This window comes from Eleutherodactylus coqui, chromosome 5, assembly GCF_035609145.1.
Source record: "Eleutherodactylus coqui strain aEleCoq1 chromosome 5, aEleCoq1.hap1, whole genome shotgun sequence".
NCBI lineage: Eukaryota > Metazoa > Chordata > Amphibia > Anura > Eleutherodactylidae > Eleutherodactylus > Eleutherodactylus coqui.
This window is the reverse complement of record NC_089841.1, coordinates 165,137,824-165,163,441: the sequence shown is the minus strand read 5'-3', so window position 1 is coordinate 165,163,441 and position 25,618 is coordinate 165,137,824. Positions and strand designations below refer to the sequence as shown.

Genomic DNA, 25,618 nt, shown 5'->3' with positions numbered 1-25,618 from the left:
TGGAGCGCACAGCTGCCGGCGGAAACAGGAGGCGGAAGCGGCGGCGCCGTAAACAAAGTCCTCAGTGCTTCGTAGTTTGTCCTGCAGGGAACATGGGGAACACCAGCAGCGAGCGGCCGGGACCCCTAAAGGGGCGACGAGACAGCGGCGGGAGCGCCACCAAGGGGGAGGACAGAGCCAAGATACTAATGGACAGTCCGGAGGACGCCGACATGTACCCGGCGGAGGAGAGCAAGGTGAAGGGGTGACCGCAGCGGCCTGTAGGGACAGACAACTGGTAGTAGGGACCCGGGCCGCTATCCCTGCCAGGCAGTGCAGCACGGGTAGGGGGCGCTGCAGCTGACCTCTGGGGAGCAGTGTCTTCTCACTGGTCCTCCTGGCAGCCGGCACTGAGGCTGTGGACGGAAACAGCCCTGTTATGTGCTGGAAGGGCATGTTTAGGTGCATGGGACACCCGCCTCTTGGCATTGGGCAGCTCTGGCGTAAAGGGCTTGTCCCTCCTCCAGCTGCAGACAGCTGTACACTGCCCAGTGGCCTATGTTGGTACTGCAGGCTGAGCACCTGTCACTTCAGTAGGCCTGCGGCCACTATGCATTGTACAGCATGTCTGCTTCCTGCAGCTAGAGGTGGGTGACCTCTAAAGGTCAGTTCCCTCCACCCTGGTGCTGTGACCTTTGTGCGTTGGGCTTCCAAGAACCGGACCCCCCCAGTTATGTCCTTAATGATGGGGTCTCATGGCTTGTTTATAACAAATGGTGTTGCCAGGTGGCTGTCTTATTTAGCAACCTGTAGTCAGCTGGGACTACCAGTCCCCCGTAGCTGCCGTCCCAGCCCACGCCTGCCACTACATCCCATGGGTCACCGCTGTAACTGATCTCTGGGCTCCACGTGCTGCCGGAATGGTCTGAACACCTTCATGGTGTTTCTCTTCCACTTCTTGGACGAGCGGCTTAATCGCGCTCTGAACACGGAGCGGCGTCTGCGGGCAGTGCCCTGACATCACGTGTAGAAGCTGGAGACTGCATCACAAAACCGGGGAATTGTCTGAATGCAATTAAATGCCTCTCAACCAGAGCCGGGGTGACGCCCTCGATGCCATCTTGCCTGCGGATGTGTTTACACGGTGTGGCGAAATCTGCAGCAAGTCAGCGACGTGTAAACTTAACCTTGGGGTGTTCACACGGAACCTCCGCAGCAGCAAAATCCGCAGTATTCCCACCCCGTGTGAGCCTAGTGTTGTGGGCTGTGGATGTACACGAGAAGGACTGGTTTCCACGGCCTGATACATTTGGGCTCCAGCAAGAATATAAACAATTATCGTTCAGTTTACATGGGCCCAAAAACTAAATGACACTCGGCCCATGTGACCCATCAAAGGATGACTGCCTGTTTAGGCCTTCTGCAGACCGGGTCAGATCCCGCTGTGAGAATTCTTGCAGCAGGATGCCACCCATGCCCTGGCATTCACCTGATACTCACCTGTCCGGCGTCTTCTCACTGCACTGGCCGGCGCACAGCTGGCACATGCCCAGTGCAGAGTCGGCGCCTTAGCTGTGCCGTTATGCGCAGGCCTCTGCGAGGCTCACACACAAACAGGACGTGGCACGATTTGTTTACGGCATGAGTTTTCACGCGGACAAGTCGCGTCGGTCTGCATAGGATTGCATTATCTAATGCAATCCTATGGCAGCGGGCACGGGTGGGAAATCCGTGTGCAGGAGGCCTTACTGTGGCTGAAGGTAGTCTGGAATGATCCATACACGCAGTGATGATCTTGTGTGAAGGCAGCGATCATCTCTGCATGACCTGTTGGGCATCTGTGTCTGATGGGTGCTGTGTAAGAGGACCCTTAGCTGTCCAATGTGCCTGACTGCTCTGTAGGAATAGGCTGCCCTCTGTATACTAGTGGGGTCCTTCTTCATAGACATGATTATGTATGGTTTTATTCTGGCTTACAGCGATAACCCCAATGTAATGCTCGGTGCTATATGCTGTGCAATCACTGTTGACGGGTCCCATTAAGCTATAATGGTGTCTGCCAGGTTCTGGCATGGGGTCCATTGTCTTATAATGGTGGCCTCTGGGCTCTGTTGTGGGGTCCACTGTCTTATAATGGGGGCTGCCAGGTTCTGGCGTGGGGTCCATTGTCTTGCAGTGCTATTCTTCCTGGTAAATGGCACGGTTCTTCAGAAGTAATGGAATTTGCTATGGACTTGAAACACAGATGTGAATGAGCCAAAGTCGTTAATTATCATATTGCCCTACTACCAGGCCTCCCTCACACAGGCGATTGGATAAGCACGGCGCTTACTGTGGTTCTAGCAGCGTTGACAAGTGTTTTAGCTGCATTTTCTGCCCAGCAGAGGGGGAGGGGACGGGACAGGTTGTCGCTTTTTTAGCAGCGTTGAAAATGCTGGCCATTCCGTTCAGCATTCATTCTATAAACTTAGGCTTGCAGGAATCGTACTGACTCAGAAGGTTCTGTACATGTTACAGAGCGGTGAGCGCTGTAATGGGCTTCCTCTTATCTACATTTAGCTCCTTTGTTCTCTAATGGGTAACAATGCTATCAGCACTACCTGCTGAGAACTCGGCGTAAGACCACATGACGATTTTTAGGTTGGCCTACATTTAGCGATCAGCTAGCAGTGCACGATGGCCGCACGTTCAGACGCAACGATAATCGCTTTTTAGAGGTTTCTCTATTTATTTTTTGAGCGGTCATTGTTCCATGTAAATGGGCCTTAATTTGTCCTACAATTTTTGTGTAACTTTTTTTTTTCTTCCCCTTGGCTTCAGTAAGAAATTTTTGTGCCTTAACACATCGCTGTTGGCAATCCTGTTCAGATTCTGTTGCTGAATTCCATTTAAAGGGGTTTTCCTATTAAAGTCCTGTGTCCCCAGCTGGGCCCTGGCTAAAATAACTAACAAAGAAGGGCATACTCTCCTGGGGCCCCAGGATGCAGCTGATAGCTGGTGGTGACTTCTGGGTAGATGGGTTGGGCAGAAGCATGTGACGGCTGCAGCCTATCAGTGCTCATATCCTGGCTGCCGTGATGCCAGGAGTTTGGGGACATGACACCACCGTCACATGCTTCCATACAGCCAGTCTACTGGAAGTCGCTGCAGTGTCAGTGCCGGCAATCAGCTGCAACCTGGGGCCCCAGCAGAAGTGAGTATACCCTGCTTGGGTTTTAGGCAGGGCCCAGCAGGGGGACAGGGTTTTATTTTAATGGACCCCCCCCCCCCCCTTAAAAATGACCCTCTAGTTTTGGGACAGAATTCTGTCCCGACTACAGAGACCAGGTATACTTGTAGTTCTGCTCTGCCGTCCTTCCAATCTGATGGTTCTGGGCTGTTTTTTGGCTGTTCGTCTTCAGACTGAGGCTGTCTTTACACAGGTGAGATTTGGAGGTCGCCAAACACAAACAAGAACCTCATTCTTCTGGCTGGGGTGATACACATCAGTGATATGGCACAGCGACGCAGGAAACCAAGGCTGGCATGTTCGATCTCGCATCGCAGCCCCATTGTTCTCCATGGGGCCGGCGGCAGCATTGCACCACGTGCTACGTGAACGCAATACAATGTCTCCCATTGAAATCAATTGGAGAAACTCTTTGACCCTCTGTCACGGCTATCAGAGGATTTTCTCTTTCCTTGAAGTGATGCAAAGCTCTTTCGACCTGAAAACTGCTCTGGGAATTCGCATGGTGGGGTAGATTTTGCAGTCGCCAGTGTGAAGTTAGCCTGACCCCTCAGTACATTGCTAGTGTTGGCCTAATAACGCACTATCCCTGCTCTGGCCAGAGCCGCTCTTCCAGCCTTCAGGGACTAAAGTTGGTTCCTTTCAGCCTCTGCAGCCAAACTTGCCATGTAAGTCTAGCTAAAGGTGCAGCCACCAATCTTCATATATGAAACCCTGGGATGTAACACTTAGCCCCGTTGGGAGTCCGTGTATGGAGCAGGTCCAGACGCTGAGCCCATCTGTATGTGGTGGCTGACAACCGACATTGGGTCGGAGCTAACTGTAATCTAGCGCTTTGACCAGTTGGATGCCATCAAGTGTATCTAAGTGGCCTGATGGAGGAAGGGGGTGCCATCATCTTCTGAACACCCTTCTGTGACAAGATTGTGAGGTGCTGTTCAGTTACCATGACAGCCTGGGTCTTGTGAAGGGCCCCACTCCTGCCATGGACTTCTTCCTATGACACAACTTTACGAGGAAGATCTTAAACTGCAATACTTGTATATTGTACATGTGATCAGATGAGTGCTAATTCAAGCTTCCTAGAAGGACCAACGGAGCAAAATGAAGCCTATTTATTACTAAACTTAACTTACAAATGGTAAAAGCTTAAAACCCCCTCATCCCAGTTTTCACATTAAAAAGAGCGCTGCATCCTTAACTCCAGTTCATTAAGATATTGCGTGGTATAAAGGAGAAACCACCATCAGAAAAAATGCAAAGCCAGAATAGTCTTCCTTGGTCACTGTGTCGGCAAGGGAAAAAACTGAATAAAAAGCCATATACACCCCCAAAAATGGCACCAACGGACTAGAGCTTGCCTCCACAAGTCACACTGCCCAATCAAGTTATGGGAGTTTAAAAAAGTTATATTAATTTTTGTTCAAAAAGGTTTAAGACACTGTCTTATTTTCAGGGAAACACCGTAATTAAAAGATGCCAAATAAAGAGGAGCTCTGTACAAAGCTCACGTGTGATATCGGCTGACCCCTTGTTTCTCTTGCAGGCACCACTGGAGAAAGATGAATTTCTAGCATGGCAGCATGACTTGGAAGTAAACGATAAAGCTCCAACACAGGCTCGGCCAACTGTATTTCGATGGACTGGTGGAGGGAAAGAAATCTACCTATCTGGGTCATTTAATAACTGGGGGAAGATGCCGCTTATCAGAAGGTACAGTGCACACTACCAGAAACTTATAGGAGGCTATTATTGTGTCACCACTTATGTGCAAATGTACAGCCGAAGAAAATGGAGAGTCTACATTAAGTGGGAATCGTGATGTCTGTGTGTAGAAACCCTTAAAGCAATCTGGATTTATTTCCCCCCCCCCCCCCCCTTCCTTGGAGTGTTTTATTAGCAGCTTGACTCTTCTCTGAAGGCTGTGCACTACATCCAGGAATTACACGGCTTCCCACATTACCCATCATCTAAACTATAAGCTCAAGCATTAAAACTTATTTTATGGTGCTTATGGTTGACTGATGCCCTTTAACCCTTACATAACAAGGTCATCGATGGTCCTGTATCCAGGTCATTCTTCAGTTCTGATATTCCCACCTTCAAAAGAACATTCAAGGGACACATCTACAATGAGGGGTTTTTGCTTTTTGGTCAATTTCTGTGTCCCCCCCCCCCCCCCCCACCCCCCCTCCCTTTGGATGCTGGGTGATCAAGAATGGTCAGGAAAAGAAAAATTACATGATGGCAAAATTCAACTGTTTAAGTGGGACTAATGTGATTTACTAAATTGGACCTTTACAGATGCAGCAATACCAATTTTTAATCTACTTCTTGGTGTGTTTAAATATAATACACGTTCTGTTCAGTCACTCTATGGATCAATGTTCTCCAGGCGTTTCTGTTTTTCACCGCTCAGTTCAGTGATTGACATGTTGGTGGTGGCCCTTATTGTATCCAGCCATCTTGTTTGTCTTCCTGATCTTCTCTTCCCATGGACCTTGCCAAGCATCAGTACTGTTTCCAGTGAGTAAGCGCACATCACATGGCCAAAAGGCAGTTTTGGGTTTTGCCCTCTAGTGATCCTTTGGCTTGACGTGATCTAACATTGCCTCATTTGTTATCATGGCAATCTAAAGTGTCCGAGGCATTCTCCTCCAGCACCCTAGTTCGAACTTTTGCAACCATGCATAGTTATGGGAAAGATGATTGCATTGACCAGTCTGGTTTTTGTTGCAGTGCTAATATCCTTGCTTTTCCAGATCTTTTGCATTCCTACCAAGTGTAATCAGTCTCTTGATCTCAGGTGCAGATTGCCATGTGTGTTGATTCAAGGAAGATGAAATCTAGTCCTGTTTTGACTTCTTCATATTATATTTTTGCATCTCCTCATGATCGTTTCTGCTTACAGATTGAAAGGATTAGTGATAGAATGCAGCCTTGCTGTTCGCCTTTCTCTATTCTGAACCCATCCGTGTTTCCATAAGCTGTCCTGACTGTTGCTTCTTGGTTGTTGTAAAGCGACCTTATAAGCTGTTCAGTATGTTCAGGGACGCCCATTTGCTTCAGACCCTTCCAAAGCTTGTCATGTTCGACACAATCTAATGCTCTGCTCTAGTAGACGAAACGCATGTACACGTCCTGTTGATACTACCGGGTCTACTCCATGATCCAGCGCAGGCTTGCGAATTTTGGTCTTAAATATCCGGCAGTTCCCATCCAACAATTGTTGCAATACTTTATTGTATGATCTTTAGAAGAATTTGGCTTGTGGGAGGTATGAGGGCGATGGTGCGGTTATTGGAACACTCGCTTTGTTCGTTTTTTGTTTTTTTTCCTCTCGTAAGTGTGACGAAGACAGACCTTGTGTCCAGTCTTTGGGCCACGATTTGGACCTGCAGATCTTTTGACATAGAAGCTTTAAAATAAATAAAATGGAAGCCCTAATTCTTTGTAGTAAAGTCTTATTACTTTTAGTTCCCATAGAGGACTTTAACTTGCAGTTGTTTTGAACACGTATACAGTATAATGCAATACTCAATTGCATTATTCTGCATTGACAGGCTGCCTATTAAAGAACTTCCACAGACAACTTGATTGGTAAAGAATCAGGGCTGCCCTGGGGGCATTCAGAAGGCCATAGGTTGCTGTGGCACTACCACTTATTTTGTTTGTTTTTTATTCCCCATAAACTCTAAAGCCTCTTTTCTTCATTATACTGTTCCTGTCATTCATTAGTTTCTCAATGGAATAACAATTGGGTGTTACAATTCTGATTAGATGTGTCTGCCCTAATTGGATAATGTTAGCGTATGCAGAACACACAACTAATACCCAGTTAATTTAGTCATAATTTTCTAGTAGGAATAGCAGAGCTGTGAGAATTGACAATTGTGATGAATACAAGTATTTACTAAAATGTACATCAGGAGGGCTGACGGGTTGTCTCCAACTCTTTATTTTTTTTATGGTTCAGAAGTCATTCCTGGAACAGCAGCCATAATATGATATTGCAATGTGCTAATCAGGGGTTTAGTTCTGTCTTCATCATTGTACTTTAGACTAGTTGGTATACAGATGTATTACTACCCTTAATTTGCCTTCTTTGTGTTACAGCCAAAACAACTTTGTTGCAATATTGGACCTGCCAGAAGGCGATCACCAGTACAAGTTTTTCGTTGACGGCCAGTGGACACATGACCCTGCTGAGGTAACCAAGTCCTTTCAGTTTGGAGATGAGGTGCATGCCAGCCATTTATCTAATGGGGGGAGAGATTGTAAGGTTAAATTCCATACTTCTAGATCATCAACTTGCATCTGTCAACCTGTCAGTTGAGTGGGACTGCCTACAAAGGGATAACGCTACCAAATTTTGCCTTGTTTCACATATGGAAGTGTACTGGCTTGACTATGGGCGTCTCTCCCGAACTCCAAGCTTCTGGAGACCTGCGGTCATGCCAGGATGCTCTTCCATATATAAAATGGAGGCAAAATTATGGCTTGGATGCTAACCACACTGCCAACTAAAACAAAGTGCTGTACTAGGCTAGGAGCGCCATAGACCTTGGATGACGCAGTGGTCAAGCATGTGCTCTACAGGGCCATTCAAACAGCACCTCACTGTGGACTTGTAGTAGGAGAGAATGGGGGTAATGTAGGGGATAAGGTCCCAGGCTGGGGTGCCCAGCAACTTTACATCTGTCACCTCTCGTGGTTAAACAAATGCTTATGGGAAACTGATGACTGCAGAATTGTGACCATGGCTCTGGGCTGTACTAGATTCATTCTACACAGCTCCTTAGGAAGTCTAATAAGGGACATTAAGTTTTGATAAATATGAAGCCAGTGGGCATTAATGCTCCCCAGTGAATCCCCAGTAGTGCCCTCTCAGTATTCTCACAGATGGCTTTAACTTATGAGTTCATGTCTCTTATACTGAATGCAGTAAGGGTGCTTTTGCACAAGTTAAATATTTCCACAATATGCACCTAAAGATGCAGAAAAGTCCTCCCCAAAATCTTTATGTATAAACGTGGGTTATGGAGCAGGAATTGGTGGCAGTAGAGTAAGCTGCATCTTGGAAATAGATTGCGTTATAAAATGGACTCTATTGCCAAAGAGTGGTGGACAATATGGTACCATTTACGAAGCGGTTCTTTAAAAGGTGGCGCCCACTTTGACACTCAGTCTCATTTACACAGTATGTCCAGGCAGCCCTGGCTTTCTCCACAGTGGTAGATGGTGGTGGTCAACCCATGGTGTATAGAGCCAGCTGAGAGCATCTGAAGCTTCTATATACTAATAGATTTCATGAGTCCAACTAATTGACTGTTTGCATAGAACTGGCTGTCTTACAGCTGACACCCACCTGTAACAACCAGGATCTGAGATTGCCAATTCCCATCATGTAACCCCTCAGTTGCTATGGTTAATGGCAACTATAGTATCTGAGTGGTTAGCTAGAAGGACCTGCCCAATGCAGTCATTGCAGCCAGATGCCTAGTGAGGACCTTCAGGCCCACCATCCTAATAACTTTTTACTCACTGTTGCTAAAGCCAGGCAAGCTTATAAGATTCACTGGCTTCTGTTGGACTGGTTGGGAGTATATGCATGTACTATGACCAGATAACATGCCACTGCTTGTCCTGTATACTTGTGCTTACAGGGAACCTCTGGTCCCATGAGCCACATAAACAAAGGTTATGTTCATATGACAGCCTGCGGAGTCCAGGAAAGGTGTGGGTTCCTCATTTCTTAAAACCCTCAAGGATGCGGGTGGGGAATCACACAATTCTGCTATCTTTAGGGGAGGGGTCTTTTTGTAGTATACACACAGCAACAAAACTGACAACTTTATTGTAATGACCCACTAAATAAAGATGAGACCAAATATATATATTTTTTCTGTATTCTGTTAAAGACAAATTAAAGATTTTAACTCTTTCCATCCTCAATAGTGCTGTGAGGGCTTTACTTGTAGCTTCTATTGGTGTACTAACTGAATGGTATCTCTTCTTTGTCTAGCCAGTAGTAACTAGCCAGCTCGGCACTATAAACAATGTCATTACTGTGAAGAAGACAGACTTTGAAGTATTTGATGCCTTAATGGTGGATTCTCAGAAAGGCTCTGATGTGTCAGGTAAGACTAACTGTTTATTATAACAAGTTTCACACGTCAGATATATATAAACTGGTCTTATAATTCATCATAAGTGTGTAGTACAGAGTTTGCTTCCCAGCCTTTCAATAGCATATGCTGTACTATATACCCCATTTCCCTGAAAATAAGACCTACCCTGAAAACAAGACATAGCAGGATTTTTGAGGATGCAGAATACTTTTTCAGTATTTTTGAGGATGCTTGAAGTATAAGTCCTACTTCAAAATTGAGCCCTATTTGCAGTTAATAAAAAGTAGGCAGAAAAGGGGTTGTCTACCCCATTTTCCACTAGTGCCCTATGGTCTGGATAGGTCATCGGTTGATAAATGGGTGATCTGCTGCTCAGGACCCCCATCCATTAGCTGATGGTCTGGCCCACTGTCCAGTGCAGGGCTGGCTTTGCTTCAACTGACCTAAATGGGGGAGCTGCACTGCTTGTCTACTTCCTGCTCCCCTTCTGGTCAGGGCTGAATGTGACATCCTAAGCAGGAAGTGGAGGAGCAGTGCGGCTCTCCCACTTATGTCAATGGAAGCAAAGCCATCACCTGCGCTTCTTTGCTGACCGCTGATGGCTGCATCTGGCCGACTGCACTGGACAGCAGGCTAGACAATTGACTGGCAGACCCCTGTCCATAAACTACAGACTATGACCTATCCAGAGAATAGATCACATTTAAAGGGGGCATCTGCTCCCCTCTTCCACTGATGGAGTCGCTTATGTATAGATGTTAGTGGTCCGTCTGTCAGCTTGATTCCTTGTTTTCCCTGATGTAGCCTATAGTTCCCATTATACCCATAATTCTTCTGAGATGGAGGGGTCAGTAAGTCTCATCACAAGACACTTGCACTGAGCCTTATCTAAAGGTGCCCATACACACTAAAGTTGCTGAAAATGGATGTTTTCACCCAAAATGGTTCTGTCGGATGTAACTTTAACAAACATTTGTTTCAGCCGACCAATGACAGTCATCGTCTGGAAGGAAGTTAGGAACGTGTGAAGTCTCTGTAGAATTGTTCTTCAGTCTGCTAATATAGAGCGTTCATTCAACTGTCAGTGTATAGCAAGAGTAACAGTGTTCTTCAAGCAAGAATGGGAGAAACGCACAATGTGTATATATTTTTTTTTTTATTATAAAGGGGCCAAAGGAATAAACACATCTAAAAATGTAATTTGTAAGTGTCATAAGAGAACTCCTTGGGCCAGATCGTAAAGGTGCCCAGGATATTCTGTTATTTTGGGAACTGGACGCCCAATGGGAGTCGCACAGGAACTAGAACGTTAACTTAAAAATGGGTCAAGGTAATGAAACAAAACATAGTTTGTGGTGTGTGTGGGTTTTGGTTTGTTTTTTTTTTGGGGGGGGGGGGGGGGGGTACTTTTTGTCTAGGATTTGACTCCAGTTACTTCAGCAGGACAATCTTCTTGGCACTGTCAAATTGTTTTTAAGAAATCTATCAAGACATCTTTGAGCCCTATATAGGGCACATTATCACTGTATTAACTTGTATGAACCTCTTGTAAGTCTCTTGGTGTTTTTATATAAGCTTTACTCTTATTAAAACTTCTTTGGAAAGTACTGGTAGCAACATTCCCTTTGATCTAGTATATATCCGGGACAATATTTAGAGGGGTTGTAAACTGTTGGCTTTAATGACAGCTAGACAGACCATCAGTAGATTGGGTTTCTGCCAATCAGAATACCTGCTAATCAGCAGTTTGCTGGGTCACTGTGCTAATGCAGAGCTGACTTCTGTGGGAAGCAGATAGCTCTGTACCACTGCAGTGGCCAGGTTTGGTTTTGCAGACGAACATCTGACTGGCAGGGTTTTGTTCCACCACCCACCAGGATCGCAAACAATCTACCGTTGATAGGCTCTCATTGGGCTAGGCCAATGTAGAGACACAGACCTCACTCCTACATTTACTAATACATGGGTTTTCCCAATTGGCCAGAATACCAGTGTTCCCTCAAACATGGCAAATGGCGTAGACTAGTTGGGGTAAAGTACAGGTTTTGGGGAGGATCAGCAAACCTTGATCTTAAATCCAGCTACAGCTGGGAACAGATGCACTTGCAAGGGACTCTAGTGATATAGCAAACTGCAGGACAGTCCTGCTCTGTACCGCCTACCCAGGGGAAATTAATTGGATACAAGCAACAAGGGTGGGCTGTGGGAAAATGGCTTGAGCTACGTGCTTTAGAAAGGTGTTAAAGAATATTTTGGCTTTTATGAGTAACAATCGGTGCAATTTTTCACTTAACTCAGCAGTATAAGGAATGAAAGTAGCACGGTGGATGGTTGCTATGGGCAACAGCTTTTCTTTTAGACACCTTGGTTTGTGTCCACGAGAGACTGATATAAAACCAAACTGTGACATTACTATCCAAGCTACTCCAATGAGTCTGGCCTTGCCAGGTCACCAATTACCAGAGTGCACTTCCCACAAATCTGAAGACTCACCAACCTCATAGTGCTCTACATCGATGTTGGTACTCTTACCCACTGTAAAACCAGACTGGCATAACTTCAGCAAGGACTCTTCTGCCAGGATTTTGACATTTATGAAGAATATAGTTTGTCTCTCTTCTTAGGCCACTTTCACACAGTGGAGAAAATTATGTTCAATCTGTGCATTGCGAAACAATGGGGTCAGATACATGAGTTTTTTTTTTTTTTTTTTATCCACATCAAGGTGCAAGAATAAAGGGGGAACCTGGCCTATCTTTGGGCATTCCCTCGAAACATATCTCCCATGGTTTTCAATGGGGCTGGGAAATGCTTGCTGATCCTTTATTAAAGAAATAGGAGGCAGATTTGACACACATGCCTTGCATCCACCGGTACAACACACATTCCCAAGTGACACTAGCCTTAGGCCTTAACACTTCTTGCATGGTGTTAGCCAACATGCCTACTGGCAAGATGACTGTGTAAGAAGCTTTGGGGGCTAGAAATGCTACATTCTTCTACCACACAATAGGGAACGCATCAGTACTGGGGGATTTTCTATTGGTGGCAGTGGTAGGTCCTTTCCTGTTTCCCCACCAAGGTTCAACAGCAGGTTCATAGCATAGACTTGTAACAAATACCAGCACTTCTGCATCTATTAATGTTAACAGTGCCCATAACCATGAAGAGCAATAAGTAGTGACCTGTCTGACAAGGTAAGATGGCAGGTGTCCATCTTTAGCACACTGAGCAAAGAAAATCTCTTTACACCAAGCAAAGCATCACAGAATCCAACAATTCGATGGAAGTGCATGTCCAGAGAGCCTGATGTAAACGGTAGGCACAACCAAACAAAGAAGGTGGTGGCACTTCCACAGTGAAGAGCGTTTTAGTTCACTTCAGCAGAACCAAGGGTGGAATAAAGGGCTTCTCATTGTGGAAGAACTGTCATCTCCTTTGTTTGGCTACGTAGACTGATAAAATACACTAGGGTGGCCCATTTATATGGGATGAGCTGTCAAGCAAACAATGCACAGCAGCTTGTCCCAGTGCTGCTCGCTACTGTACCTTACTCAAAATGCTGCTGGCATGAAGGTGGAATGGACCAGGGAGCCGCCTTTTCTTGTGCGTCTCCATCTGCCAGTTGGTCAGTTTTTGGCATGCGTTTACATAGGACTGTTATAGTTAGAATTCTAGTGGGAGCTTTATTCTGAAAGATGATTGCTCTGTATCAAGGGGCCATTAGTGTAGTTAACCTACCCACCCCTCCTCTGGGCCCTATGAAGGACAAGCTGGAGTAGGGAGTGATCAAGATCCTCCTAGGAAGGTATAGATAAGAGCAGCCAAGGAGCCAAAAATCAAAACTTATACAAGCATATGTGTAGTGATAGAAAATGTCAGGAATAGGCAGTATCATGCAGGTGCTTCAATCGTGGCACAATTGGGTAACTTAAATTGGGCTTTTGCACACATGTGGTCTTGCACTGAATCCATGGTCAAGCTAAAATCCCTAAATAGGACAATGGGATTGGATTCAGTGTGTCCACCTTAGGCCTCTTTCCCACGGGCTACCCAATCTCACTACAAAACGCATGTATGTGAAGCCCATGGTTTCTTTCAGCCTACAGAACATCGCTCATGTGAAAGAGGCCTTAAGAAAATGTGAGGAGCAGAAGGTTTAGGCAAATTAAATACCAGTGATCTCTTTAGGTTGGGGTTTAAGGCTAGGGCTACACAATGTGTTGTATCCAATGATTGTGTAACTGTTGTAGGGCAGCACAACCCTATAGATGAACACCAGCCAAGTCACATGCTATTTGGGGTTTAACAGAAAAGCGTAGCAGGTAGACATGGGTGCTGATATAATGGTATACAAATACAAGCGCAGGTAAAAACACTACTGCAGAATAGGCAAAATGCCATATAGAGGAGCATTACGTAGGTGTAAAATACTGATGAACAACTTCGCTAGACCATCTCTGCACGGTGATTAGCAGCTCAGGCAGGAGTGTCTACTTTTTCAAAGGCCATATTGTAAGGCACTGCAGGGAAGGTCACTTTAGTCCTGCCCAGCATCTGACAGCCTCCCCATGGATAGTAGACTAAAGTACAAGAAAGGTCCCTACATACGCATCACCTCAGGGGCCACAGAGAAGGGTCACTCTAGGATGGGACCATGGCCAGAGGGGGTATAGAGATGGGCACTCATCCTTTCACTGGGGCCAGGCCTCTGTACAGTTGGGAAAAGGCTCACCACTTCCATGTCTTAAGGCAGAGTGCCTCCTATGCTGCAGAGCAGAAGGAAAGCGGAAGTCTTCCTGCCAAAGAGAGCTTACAGTCCTGTAGGAGCCTGCCAAGCTGTCACAGGACTCGGCCATACTTGTTCTGTGGGTTTCAGGTATTCCGAGATGGAAGGAAAGGCTGCAGCTTTTGAAGGCCCGGTAGGGTGTTTGGCTGCAACATCCCTTGCCTTAATACATGGGTGAGGCGGGCCTGCTACTCTGGACTATAACCCACTTTGTGTGGGGAAGCTGTCTGAGGCTGTGAAGGGTCGGCGGACAGGAAGATCAGAGCCGGGTATTGGACGAATAGTTTGTAAAGCTTCAAGCAGTGGCCTTTGTGACTGAAGGGCTGGGGCAGGGCAGCGCCATATACCAATATCCTGGATCTATTCAATGGAAGGCTGCTGCAGTAGATGGGCCACTCAGTCAGTCCCTGGGGCCAGGTAAAATGGCAGGATATTTAGAAATACTGGCAGAGCTCAGGTTAAACCTGCCGGGCCTGCTGAGCTATCAGGCCTCATCACAAACTATCTTTGGAATTCCATCCTCAGAAAGCGCTTTCATCCTTCGCCTAGTGTCATGGAACATGTATGGCCGGCTTGAATGACTGATGGCCAATGCGGACTAAAATGTATGTCTGCGTTAGCAAAGTTATTCTTCACCAGATAATTGTTGAACAATCAGCCTACTTGTGTCTGTGTATGACTACTTAAGGGCAGCTAGTGATAGCGGCTGTCCCACTAACCTGTCCCCTAACTCTGCATGCTATGTGATGCAACTTCAGCCTGTATTTCCTGCCTTCTCTCTATCGACTCATAAAGGCAGGAGGCAGGGAAGAGCCATGTGACGCTGCATCCCATGGAATACCCTGTCTATTCTGCACACATAGCTGAGTTGGGCAGTATGTGTCTGATGGTTTACACTGACGTGCCAAAAGTTATGGAACTGGAACTAATATTGTGTAGGGCCCCAGTGAAAGTGCAGAAACTTGACGTGGCATCAATTCCACAAGTGGACAGATGTCTGAAGGGATGTTGGGCTGTGCCATTGGGATAGCCACCTAATCATTCTAAGGACTTGCCTCACTCCTCCTTTTTAATTTAGCAGTAATCTAGAGGTGGGATATACAGAGGAATGAGGTTAGTGGGGAGGAAAGGTGTCTGAGAGCCCCCAGGGGGGATTTGACAGAGAGCCAGCCACACTGGAAGATAATGACCTCCTGCACACAGGAGAACAAGCCTTGGCCTGGTAGTCAGACTGGGAGCACTTGATAAAGCTGGGCAGAAAAAAAGTTAACTCTTTCCAATCCAATTTGTATCCTGGTTTTCTTAGAGGCTTACTCCTTTTCTGCCGTTAACAACGGCGCTATCTGCTGGCTAAAGCCAGTACTGCATGAGGTGACATGTTGGATAGGCTCCGACAGCAGAGAGGCTGGCAATATACAATAAGAGAACCCTGACGGGCATCTTCCAACATCGGAGTTGTACAGCCTTAAGTCATAATGTCTTTAGACGACAGACAGTGGATTGGAAAGGGTTAATGTATGGATGACAAAAAAAAAAAATCCAGGAATTTTTTTTAAGTATATATTTTTGTTGAGTTTTTAGTCTCTATTAAAAAATTAATTGGACTAAGCGCGATTTAGAACGGTTTAGTAACCTGCTTACTGCTTTAAATATATAACATGCGCTGTCTGAGATAAGAGTCTTGACTTTTTTTTTTTTTTTTTTTTTTTCCAGTCAACCAGCTACTTAACATGACTCATTTTTCTGTTTCCGCAGAGTTGTCCAGCTCCCCGCCTGGTCCATATCTACAAGATCCATATAACTGTAAGCTAGAAGAACGTTTCAAATCTCCTCCCATCCTTCCACCTCATCTACTGCAGGTTATCCTTAACAAAGACACTGGCATTTCTGTAAGTCCTGTATATGTCCGTGTGTGCCTGTGCCTTCTGCCCATTATCTATCTTCACCTGTAGTTATTCTAGGACATAAAGTGGGATTAGCCCCGAAGCCTAAAACTCTGGGTTCCTATGCAGCATTTATACAGTAGGTCAGATGATGACAGGTCTTATCTGAGGATTGTAAGATAAGGGAAATGGGCGATCTACTGTAACAAATGCAGAAGAATTCTTTATACACTTGTCAGTTTGAGTTGAAACATGAGACCAAATGCTGTGAGAATAGTAAGGGAGGGATTGCTGGAATGTTTTTCGTCTCTTCATGTTCCTTCAAATGGAATCAGTCACCACCTTTTTGAGCCCCATAAACGGGTATGAGACACAAAGGTGAAGGAATGGGAGTCTAGTTAGCTGTGCTTCATATACACAGGGCTCCCTGTTCCAGCACTGCATCCCCATGAAGTTGTGGCGCAGCTCTCCTCATCTGAGGGGAAACACCGTGCTGGAACGAGTGCCTGTTGAGTATCAAACACAGATCTCTGGACTACCCATTCCCTCACCTTTGAGCCTCATAATGTAGTTTATGGTGCTCAAAGTTGACGACAGGTTCTCTTTAATCTCTTCTTGACCCCTCCACAGTTTATGTATGGGGGAAGTTAGAAAGAAGAGTATGGAGTGGGCTTAGGCGAGCCCATTCCATATACAGTAGGTACTTGCTGTGTTAAGAGGATTTGAAGTGTCCTGGCTGTTTAACCCCTTAAATACCATGGTTAATAGTGACCATTCTCAAAGCTATGGGGGGGAGCTCCTGCTGTGGCATGCTGCAACTGGCTGGCAACCCAGGGCCCAACAATGGCCTCCAGTTTATTAAAAACGTAAAAAAGAAAACCTATTAAACTGTTCCAGAATTTGTTTGATTACCTCTCCTGCCCCAGAATATGGAATAAAGTGTTCAAGAGTCACTCAGTGTGAGATCCTTCAGTGAAGCTGGATTGATCCCTCTGCTCTCTCCTCTCCTGATTTTTTTTTTTATCAGCTAATTTATCAACAAAACAGTCATAAACTTTGATATGATCACATATTAGTTAATAAGAAGTGCAGGAGAGGAGAAATAAGGGCTAAGCCATCAGTTCAGCCTTCCTGATAGATCACCTATTGAAGGTGCATTCACATGGGCAAGTCTTATTGTGTGAGAATAGAACATACAAATTGGCGGTCTCCTACACAGCACATGGACAGGGTTTCTGTATGCTGTTCGATGCGAGTTGTGCTCAAGAATGTTGGGCTTGACTTATTCTCGCCCATGTGAATGCACCCTGAGATCTAGACTGCAGTATCTGTAAAGTGACGTGTAAAAGCGGCAGAAGACAAAAACATGCTAAATTGTTTAACTAAACCCTATTGCAAAAATGATTGCCAGCCCAGTATACATGCCCAAGATATATGTGGAGCGATAGTGCCAGTACTGCACAGCTAAACGATGCGAGTGTGAGGTATAACACGCCTGGTGTTCCCAGTAGGGTCAGATATAGAATGCAGTAAAATGGGCCCTCTGTTGTAGTACCGACTAAACAATGCCCATAGAAACTTTGTGATGTAGAAAGGATATTTGGGTATTTTTATTTCTTAGAAGGAATATGTGTTTCAGATTGACAGTTTGTCAGAATTTGAAAAACCTAATCCTTATAAATGTTCCTCTGCATCAAGACGTTTCCTTGGGAATTGTGTGAAGCAGCACTTGCTGTTCTCTTTCCATTCAGGTGATTGGGACAGTTGCAGGAACTTCTGCAACAAATCCGCCACATATGCATTCACCCTAAACTATTCTAGATTTACACTTTTAAAGTCAGCTGGAAGTAGCCAAGCTTTTTACACAGGAAAAGCAATGCTTAACGGTGTTTTCCGGGCACAAAATGGAAATGCTGAGAATTGGAGGCACAGCTAGTAGCAGCAACTTCTCCCTGTTCTCTGCCGCTGTGGACCATCTTCTTTGTCCCGTTCAACCACCCTTTTCCCGCTGTGTTTGCATGCATTACTTCCACACTAAACACAGCAATAGTCTGTTACCTACAACTCCCAGCATGCATAGAGCTTGTTTAAAGACCAGTGCTCTAGCTTCACCCACAACTTGCAGGTCCTGCACCTTACCAGCACCAGCCTCCCTCCCTCCTACTCAGAGGGCCAGAGAAAGCTGCTGAAGCCGACAGACACAACCTTCTGGCACTCAACTGCACATGAGCCATGACATCCTGTCCGCTCCTCTCCTCCCATCATGCACTGCTTATAGGATGTTTGAGGCTATGGACAGGAGAGGAAGTAGCAAATGTAGACAAGATGTCAGGAGGAAGTGGAGATATATTTCAGGCAGAGGGTGACGTGACCTAAATAATGAAGAAAGTATCTAGACCGGGTACAGAGAGCCTATTACAAAATGACCTATTGTGATGTACATTAGACTTTAAAATATTAGTCTGTCCCCAGAATACCCCTTAAGTTTTAGAAGTTTACCGTTGTTGAATTTAACGCTGCATGTTTCTGCTGTTTTCCAGTGTGATCCAGCATTGCTCCCAGAACCAAACCATGTTATGTTAAATCACCTATATGCCCTGTCCATCAAGGTAAATACATTACCATTGGGGTGCTGAAGACGCACCTGAAAAGAATATTACATCTTTGTATTCTTCTTCTAGGATGGCGTGATGGTATTAAGTGCTACTCACCGTTACAAGAAGAAATATGTCACCACGTTGCTGTACAAGCCAATATGAGCTGCACCTATAGACTGTTCTCACCTCTATTTACGCCTTTTTTTTCAACTTTTTTTTACAAATTAAATATTTGCGAACTCAGATTTAGCTGTCAGTATTGTATCGAACATTCTAATGGTCGACAATCTAGATCTACCATTGACCATGCAGCACTTTCTGTAGTCAGTGTTTGATTGCACCTAATTTAATGTAGAATTATAAATGCTTCCTACTGCTGAGCACCTTGCCAGCCTGTGTGCCCCGTTGGGCTGTGCATGGGGCAGCCTCCTCCATATAAATATAATTTAGTAGATTGGAGATGTTTGTACAGCCAATCTAGTAGATGACCCTGCAGATCGCCTCAACCATTGGATCATTTTGGCCGAACAATAATATAAAGATCTGTCAGTGGTCCCTTATTACACATAGGATAACCCTAAAGGATGCGTCTGAAATAAGGATGAGCGAGTATACTCGCTAAGGCACTACTCGCTCGAGTAATGTGCTTTAGACGAGTATCACCCTGCTCGTCCATAAAGATTCGGGGACTGCCGCGGCTGACAGGTAAGTCGTGGTGGGGAGCAGGGGAGAGCGGGCGGGAGAGGGAGAGATCTCCCCGCTCTCCCCCGCAGCGGCACCCGAATCTTTAAGGACGAGCAGGGAGATACTCGTCTAAAGCACATTACTCGAGCGAGTAGTGCCTTAGCGAGTATACTCGCTCATCCTTAGTCTGAAACCATGCATGTGTATCTATGGCTGCGTGCTCCAGATATACAATGCACAGGTTAAAACGCACCCTTTTACCCTTCATCTAGTTGTGTTTTAATGTACAGTGTATTTATCTATATCTAGGATTTTCTTTTTGTGTATAAATCTCTGAAACATGCTCAGATGTTTGGATTTTATGTGTGGTATGTATGCACACAACATATACTACACTGAGTAGGTCCAATATATTAAGGGCTGGGTTCTTAGGTTTCATTGACCAGCCCTTCTGAATGCTGGATATTTTATGCAAAAATAGCACTGAACCCTACCGCTGACATCAAATCTGGTTTTTGCATAAAATACATGCAAGTCAAGCCGCCTGCATGAAAGCTTGGCCAAGCACGGCTGCTTTGTGGATTTCATGTGGTTTCATTGCTACTTTGTCAATTTTTACTGTGGAATTCAGTCCTCTTATTCTGTGGATTTAAAAATCCACCCTTTTGGGTCAAATTCCATGCAGAACATTCCCACAACATGCACTTGTCTGCACCGGCCCATAAGTACACTGAAATCTGCAGCATTTCTGCCCTGTGCGCGCTTAACCTTAGACCTTGTTCACACTGCGAATTTTGGTTCAGACTTCGCTGCAAAATCCACCTCTATTTTTATTGTTCTTTTGAATATCATGAAAATCCACGCCGTAGTTCATACATCGTATATTTTTCCTTATGCGGATTCTGAAATGTGCCTTGAAGGGGGAAAAAAGAATTGGCATGTCAATTCTTGGTGTGGAATCCGCATGTGGATTTGGCCCATTGATGGGCTACAAGCAGAGGCTCTGTTTTAAACAGCTGCTGTGATCCACAGCAAATTTTTCTATCTGGATCTGATGGTTTAAATGCCCGTGTGAATGAAGCTTTAGGGTAAATTTATTTTTCATATTTTAGAAAAATCTTTGTTCTTGTACAGATGGGGAAACCCAGTATGTCTGTTTTGGGGAGGGGGGGGGGTGAATTTTCATGAAGGTAAAGGGGAAAAAAATGCTATAAAACCATGTCACAAAATCATACTTCTGTGTATGACTATAACTTCTCTTACCTAGTTGCTATAAAGGTAGGTAACAAAGATTCCTATTTCAGTATGTCTCCCCCTCCTGGTACGTGGAATCTCCATATAGGTACAAAGTATCTGTATTGTAAAAGATGGCGTTCACATGGGTCAGAAATGCTGCTGAAAATCTGCAGCACTTACAAGATTAGCATCATGGATGGGTTTTTAAGAAATCCCATCCACAACATGTCAACTTATGTTGTGGATTTTAACACCTTCAATTCATTATGGAAAATTTGGAATGAATCCTCAATATGTGAGCATGCCCTTAGACTACTGTTGTTTCTTCACCCGGGACAGCACAAATGAGTGAGGGGCCACCCATAAGACAGGAAACCTGCCAGTAGTAAATGGTAAACCATCCTACACGGCTTCTTTGGCTTCCTAGTCTGTGAGGAAACCTGTAGCGATCAAGGTGCTATCCTGTGTGAATTGGAAAATGGGCTACATTTTCTCTCTTAAAGGCTTATCGGCCTGCTTGAGCAGCTCTGGCCCAGAAGCAGTAGAAGTCCTACTATGGGTTATGTCCTCTTGGGCTGTTCTCCTGCTGGCAAGGGTCACACAAGAGGTCTAGGATGCAAAGTCTTGTGGCTCCCTGCAAGAGTCATGTGGTGCAGGCCTTCCTCTGCTAGCGCAAGGCAGTTGGGCCTCTGACTTCCAGTGGGATGGAGAAAGCTGTGTGCTTCCCTGCCAGATGTGGGATATGGTTTACAGGAAGTGTCAGCTTACGATTTCCTGGTGGTTAGAAGTGAGTCTGCAGTGACTAAGGGGTCAGGAGCCGTTACTATGAATCCAACTGGACCATGGATTCCTAATGGTATCAGAGTACTGTGTAGTCCCTCCAGAGGCAACCATTGAGGATGGAGGGGAAATCTTTTGAGGTAGTGCCTTCGGGATCTACTATCCCTTCTGCTTGTCCGTTATGCCCAGTTTTAGATGTTTCATACAAATTGTGGAATTTTTCAGCACCAAACTTCTGCAACTATGTACAGTAAAATCGTTAAAAGGCTTTTCCAGGCACAAATACTATTGATCTATGCTTGGGATAGTCCATCAAGAGTGGATCGACTGGGGTCTGCCGCTCGGGAACATGGCCTGATCAACCGCATGCTGGTCTGTGCAGGGGTCAAAGTGGAAGCAGCTGCTCAGACCCGTGTGTACTGGCTGGCGTTTGAAATCAATAGCAGCTCTGCCTGCAACTACAATGAGACCCCCCCCCAGATTTACAGACTTTACTCTCAACCAAGTGTAAAGCTGCTCCGAGTACTTCGGGGACATCTCACTTACCTGACATTTCTAGTTCTGAGCATGAAGTTGGCAAGCTGAAAATGGAAATGTGGATGCTGACTTTTATTGTCTTCCGCCCCTGATGGCTGAAAATCCTTTTCCTTTAGAAGACGTTGTCTAATAATGTTCATAGGCAGAACAAATACTGAAAGCTTAAGGATGCCGGTAAGATTTAGGACTTGATATTTCAGTGTTCAGCAATGGAAGTGGTGATCTCTTCCTGTAACTGTTTCTGCGTCATACAATTACCTTTAAGAACAAGACTCTGGTTTGGGAAAGAGCTCCAGTAGTCAGTGTCTAGAACTAGTTTCTTTAAAAAATAATAATAATTCAGCCTTTGCCATTGAGGTGAATGGACACTAACTTTTCAAACTTATGATAACCAGCAAAACTCCCATTTACCTAAAATTATTATATAACACTGGTCACTAGGGGTCTCCCTTCCTCTTAGCATGCATTCACTGTCTGCTCTCACATGATTGACAGGTGATATGAGGAAGGCAGAGGGATCAGTCATCCTGCTCATTGAACTGTATGCAGGGAGTGGGGAGATGGCAATAGCAGCTGTATGTGTCTCTCTAAGCAGTTGTCTATGTATATAAACAGCAGCAGATAAGTTTGTTATGTACACACGCCTATACATATAAAAAAAATCTCATTAGGCAAGATTGTTTAGAAAGACACCATTAGAATGATCTGAATCTCTCCAATGCTGTGTACTGTCTGTAGAACACAGCACAGCAGGCTCTTCCTACCAGTCCAGAGAGGATGATGGAAAAGATGCAGGATACAACTTAGAATGGCCAGAAAGAGTGTTATTCCTCATGTGTATGCACTGAAAAGTCAGATATGCTTACCAAAAAAAAAAACTTCAGGAGGGTCTGGGAATCAGGGGCATCTTCCCTTCAAAACCCAGCATTTCCTCAACGTGTACAACCCGGATTCATATTGTCTGGTTGGATCATCTTAATTCCCAGTTTAGGGGTTAATACAAAAGGCTGCAGAGTTTATTGCAGATGCAATTAGATTAGTTTCCCATACTGCAGCTTTAACCAGTAGGTGGAAAACTGTAGCCTCTAAATTTACAAGGGGGTAGCACACTGTTAGCAAAAGTGGTAGGTAAAATGTCATCCACAACAGGGCAAAGTAAATGTTTTCATAATGCCATTTAAGGAAATACAGTAGACACACTGCTGATTTTTGAAGCTGTAGTATACTCTAAGTGAACGGGGTTTGTTAAAATACCATATTGTCATTGTTGCAGAATTTCAGTGTAAATCTGCAATGGGTGAACTCACACTAAGCGCCCATTCCCATGGGCATATTTCACAAATGGCATAGCCTATGAGGCTATCGACATGCAAGTGGTCACTGGCAGCTGAGATTGGACAGCACACGGAAATGTGTCCGTATGCTCTCCGATGCAAACTGAACCTGAGAATTTCAGGCACAACTCTCATATGGCTGTTTAAGTCCGGCCTAAGACCTTTAGTTCTAGCATTGTTTCATACAGCTTTAAGTCACAGGGTCTTAATGCCCTAAGGTCTCATGTCCACGGGCAAAATATGATTTAAGATCCGCAGCGGATCTCCCGCATGCGGATCCGCATCCCATAGGGATGCATTGACCACCCGCGGGGTAGATAAATACCCGCGGATGGTCAATAAAAGGGATTTTAAAAAAAATGGAGCATGAAAAAATCTGGACCATGCTCCATTTTCGTGCGGGTCTCCCGCGGGGACGGCTCCCGCGGGCTTCTATTGAAGCCTATGGAAGCCGTCCGGATCCGCGGGAGACCTAAAATAGGAATTTAAAAGTATTTACCCATCCGGAGCGGGCGGGGAAGGTCTTCTCTTCCTCACGGCCGGATCTTTCTTGCTTCGGCTCGGCTCGTGACGAATTCATCCGCCGGCCGAAAAAGAAGATCCGGCCGTGAGGAACAGCAGACCTTCCCCGCCCGCTACGGATAGGTAAATTCTTTTAAATTCTTATTTTCAGCCCTCATGTCCGCGGGGCAGGAGGGACCCGCTACGGATTCTACATGTAGAATCCGTAGCGGGCCTGATTTTCCCCGTGGACATGAGGCCTAAGAGAAGGTGTAAAATTATGGCCCATTTACACGTAAGGATAATGAATAAAAATCAGCTTAACAAACTGAACGAGAAGTGAGCATTTTTTGTGCATTTACACTGAACGATCATCACTGGAATTTGAGCAATAATCATTGTGTAAATGCACAAAAATAGTTCAATTTTCATTCACAGTTTGTCAAGCTGACTTTTTAGTTAGATTAAAAACTATTGCTGAATCGTGGGCTTGTGGTTCTGTGTAAGCGCTCTCCACTTCCCGTAAAAGGTGAAGCACTGAGTGAGAAGCCCGTGATCCAGCGGTAAAGTCTGTCAGTGTTAGGCTGGGTTCACACGGGGCGGATTTTCGTCGGAAATCTCGCGGTTTGGCCGCAGCAAAAACCGCGAGATTTCCGCCGGGAGAACCGCCGCAGTTTAAGCCGCGGTGGCTTTGAAGCGGCCCGGCCGCTCGCTCTTTCGCTGCGGCCGGCACTCCCATAGAGGAGAGCGCGGCCGCAGCGGAATGAACAAAAGAATGGACATGCTGCTTCCTCTGAAACCGCAGCGGCCGCAGCCGCGGTTTCAACCGGATTTACCGCAGCGGATTAGCCGTCCCGTGTGGACGAGATTTCTGAGAAATCTCATCCACATGGCTGGCTAATCCCGGGATTAGCGGCCGCGGGCGGATCTGCTGTGGCAAAACCGCGGCAAATCCGCCCTGTGTGACCCTAGCCCAAATGTTCTGCACGAGCGCTGACCCTCAGTGGCGACGTCAGTGCTTGTGCAGTCGTTTACCGGACTGTCGGCCCATGTAAAAGGGACATTAGAATGCAGCACTCCACCACCACAAATATTCTTGGTGACAAACAAAAAGCTAGTCAGTCCTATAGTTAGCGGTAACTTCATTACAGGGACGAAAAAAAAATGTCTTTGTTCTCGTACAAGACTTAGAAGGTCAGGGCTTTTATACTTTTTTCTTTTTAATTAAAGCCAAATTCCCAATGGTACTTTAGGTGTTATCAAATACCTAAGGGTCTAGAAAGATGTAGACAGTCAGGACTGTAGCAGATCTGGATCCCAGATGCTTCATTGTGCTGGATGCTTATTACCATGCGCCAATTAAACCAATTCAGTGAAGGAAAGAAGTTTCCCTGCGCTCCAGGACTCGAGAGATTGAAATAGACTCGGTGGTGCATAACCTACAGACCCCCGGGTCTATTTTAATCTCTCTCGAGTCCCGGAGAAACTTTATTTTCTTTCTCTGAATTGGTATTTATCAAGTCTCAGTTAGCCAGTGGGCTTCATTTCCCGGTATGCCTCTCCAGACGGTTGGCTTTGGGACCGAAAGATGATGATAATCAATCTTGGACACTAGGTGCCAGTGGATTCGTTTACACTGAGGGAATTCCATTGAGCACCAGGTGAGTGTTTGTCTACGTTACATCTTTGTTTTTATCTGATGACAAGGCGCTGATAGATGTCTGTCTATTTATGTGCCGATTAAACAAGATCACCAAACATTTCAGGGGTACTAGTATTTGTTCAAAATCCTCTCTCTCACCTTCAGTTTCAGCCATTTTCCTTTGGGATTTCTATGGCATCTCATATTTTTACAAAACGAACATCAGTGGTGGTAGCCCATTTGAGACAGGGTGACATTCCTTGTCCCTTACTTGGACCACTTTCTGCTTGTGCCCC

At 45.4% G+C, this 25,618-nt stretch overlaps 1 protein-coding gene across 1 annotated transcript; it reads left to right on the top strand.

The window, feature by feature from the left end:
* On the top strand, nt 1-19,635 carry PRKAB1 (protein kinase AMP-activated non-catalytic subunit beta 1). The gene is made up of 7 exons (XM_066603668.1): nt 1-236; nt 4,755-4,921; nt 7,325-7,418; nt 9,234-9,348; nt 15,884-16,017; nt 18,552-18,620; nt 18,693-19,635. The coding sequence occupies exons 1-7, from the start codon at nt 93-95 to the stop codon at nt 18,768-18,770; spliced, it is 801 nt and encodes a 266-aa protein (XP_066459765.1). The 5' UTR covers nt 1-92; the 3' UTR covers nt 18,771-19,635.
* Nucleotides 19,636-25,618: the final 5,983 nt, after the last annotated feature.

What these genes read in the sequence shown, in the direction of transcription:
- PRKAB1 (XM_066603668.1), top strand. Translation starts at nt 93, where the DNA reads ATGGGGAACACCAGCAGCGAGCGGCCGGGACCCCTAAAGGGGCGACGA. An exon ending in GGACACATGACCCTGCTGAG is followed by an intron (nt 7,419 to 9,233) that starts GTAACCAAGTCC and finishes TTCTTTGTCTAG; the next exon opens with CCAGTAGTAACTAGCCAGCT. An exon ending in TATATGCCCTGTCCATCAAG is followed by an intron (nt 18,621 to 18,692) that starts GTAAATACATTA and finishes TTCTTCTTCTAG; the next exon opens with GATGGCGTGATGGTATTAAG.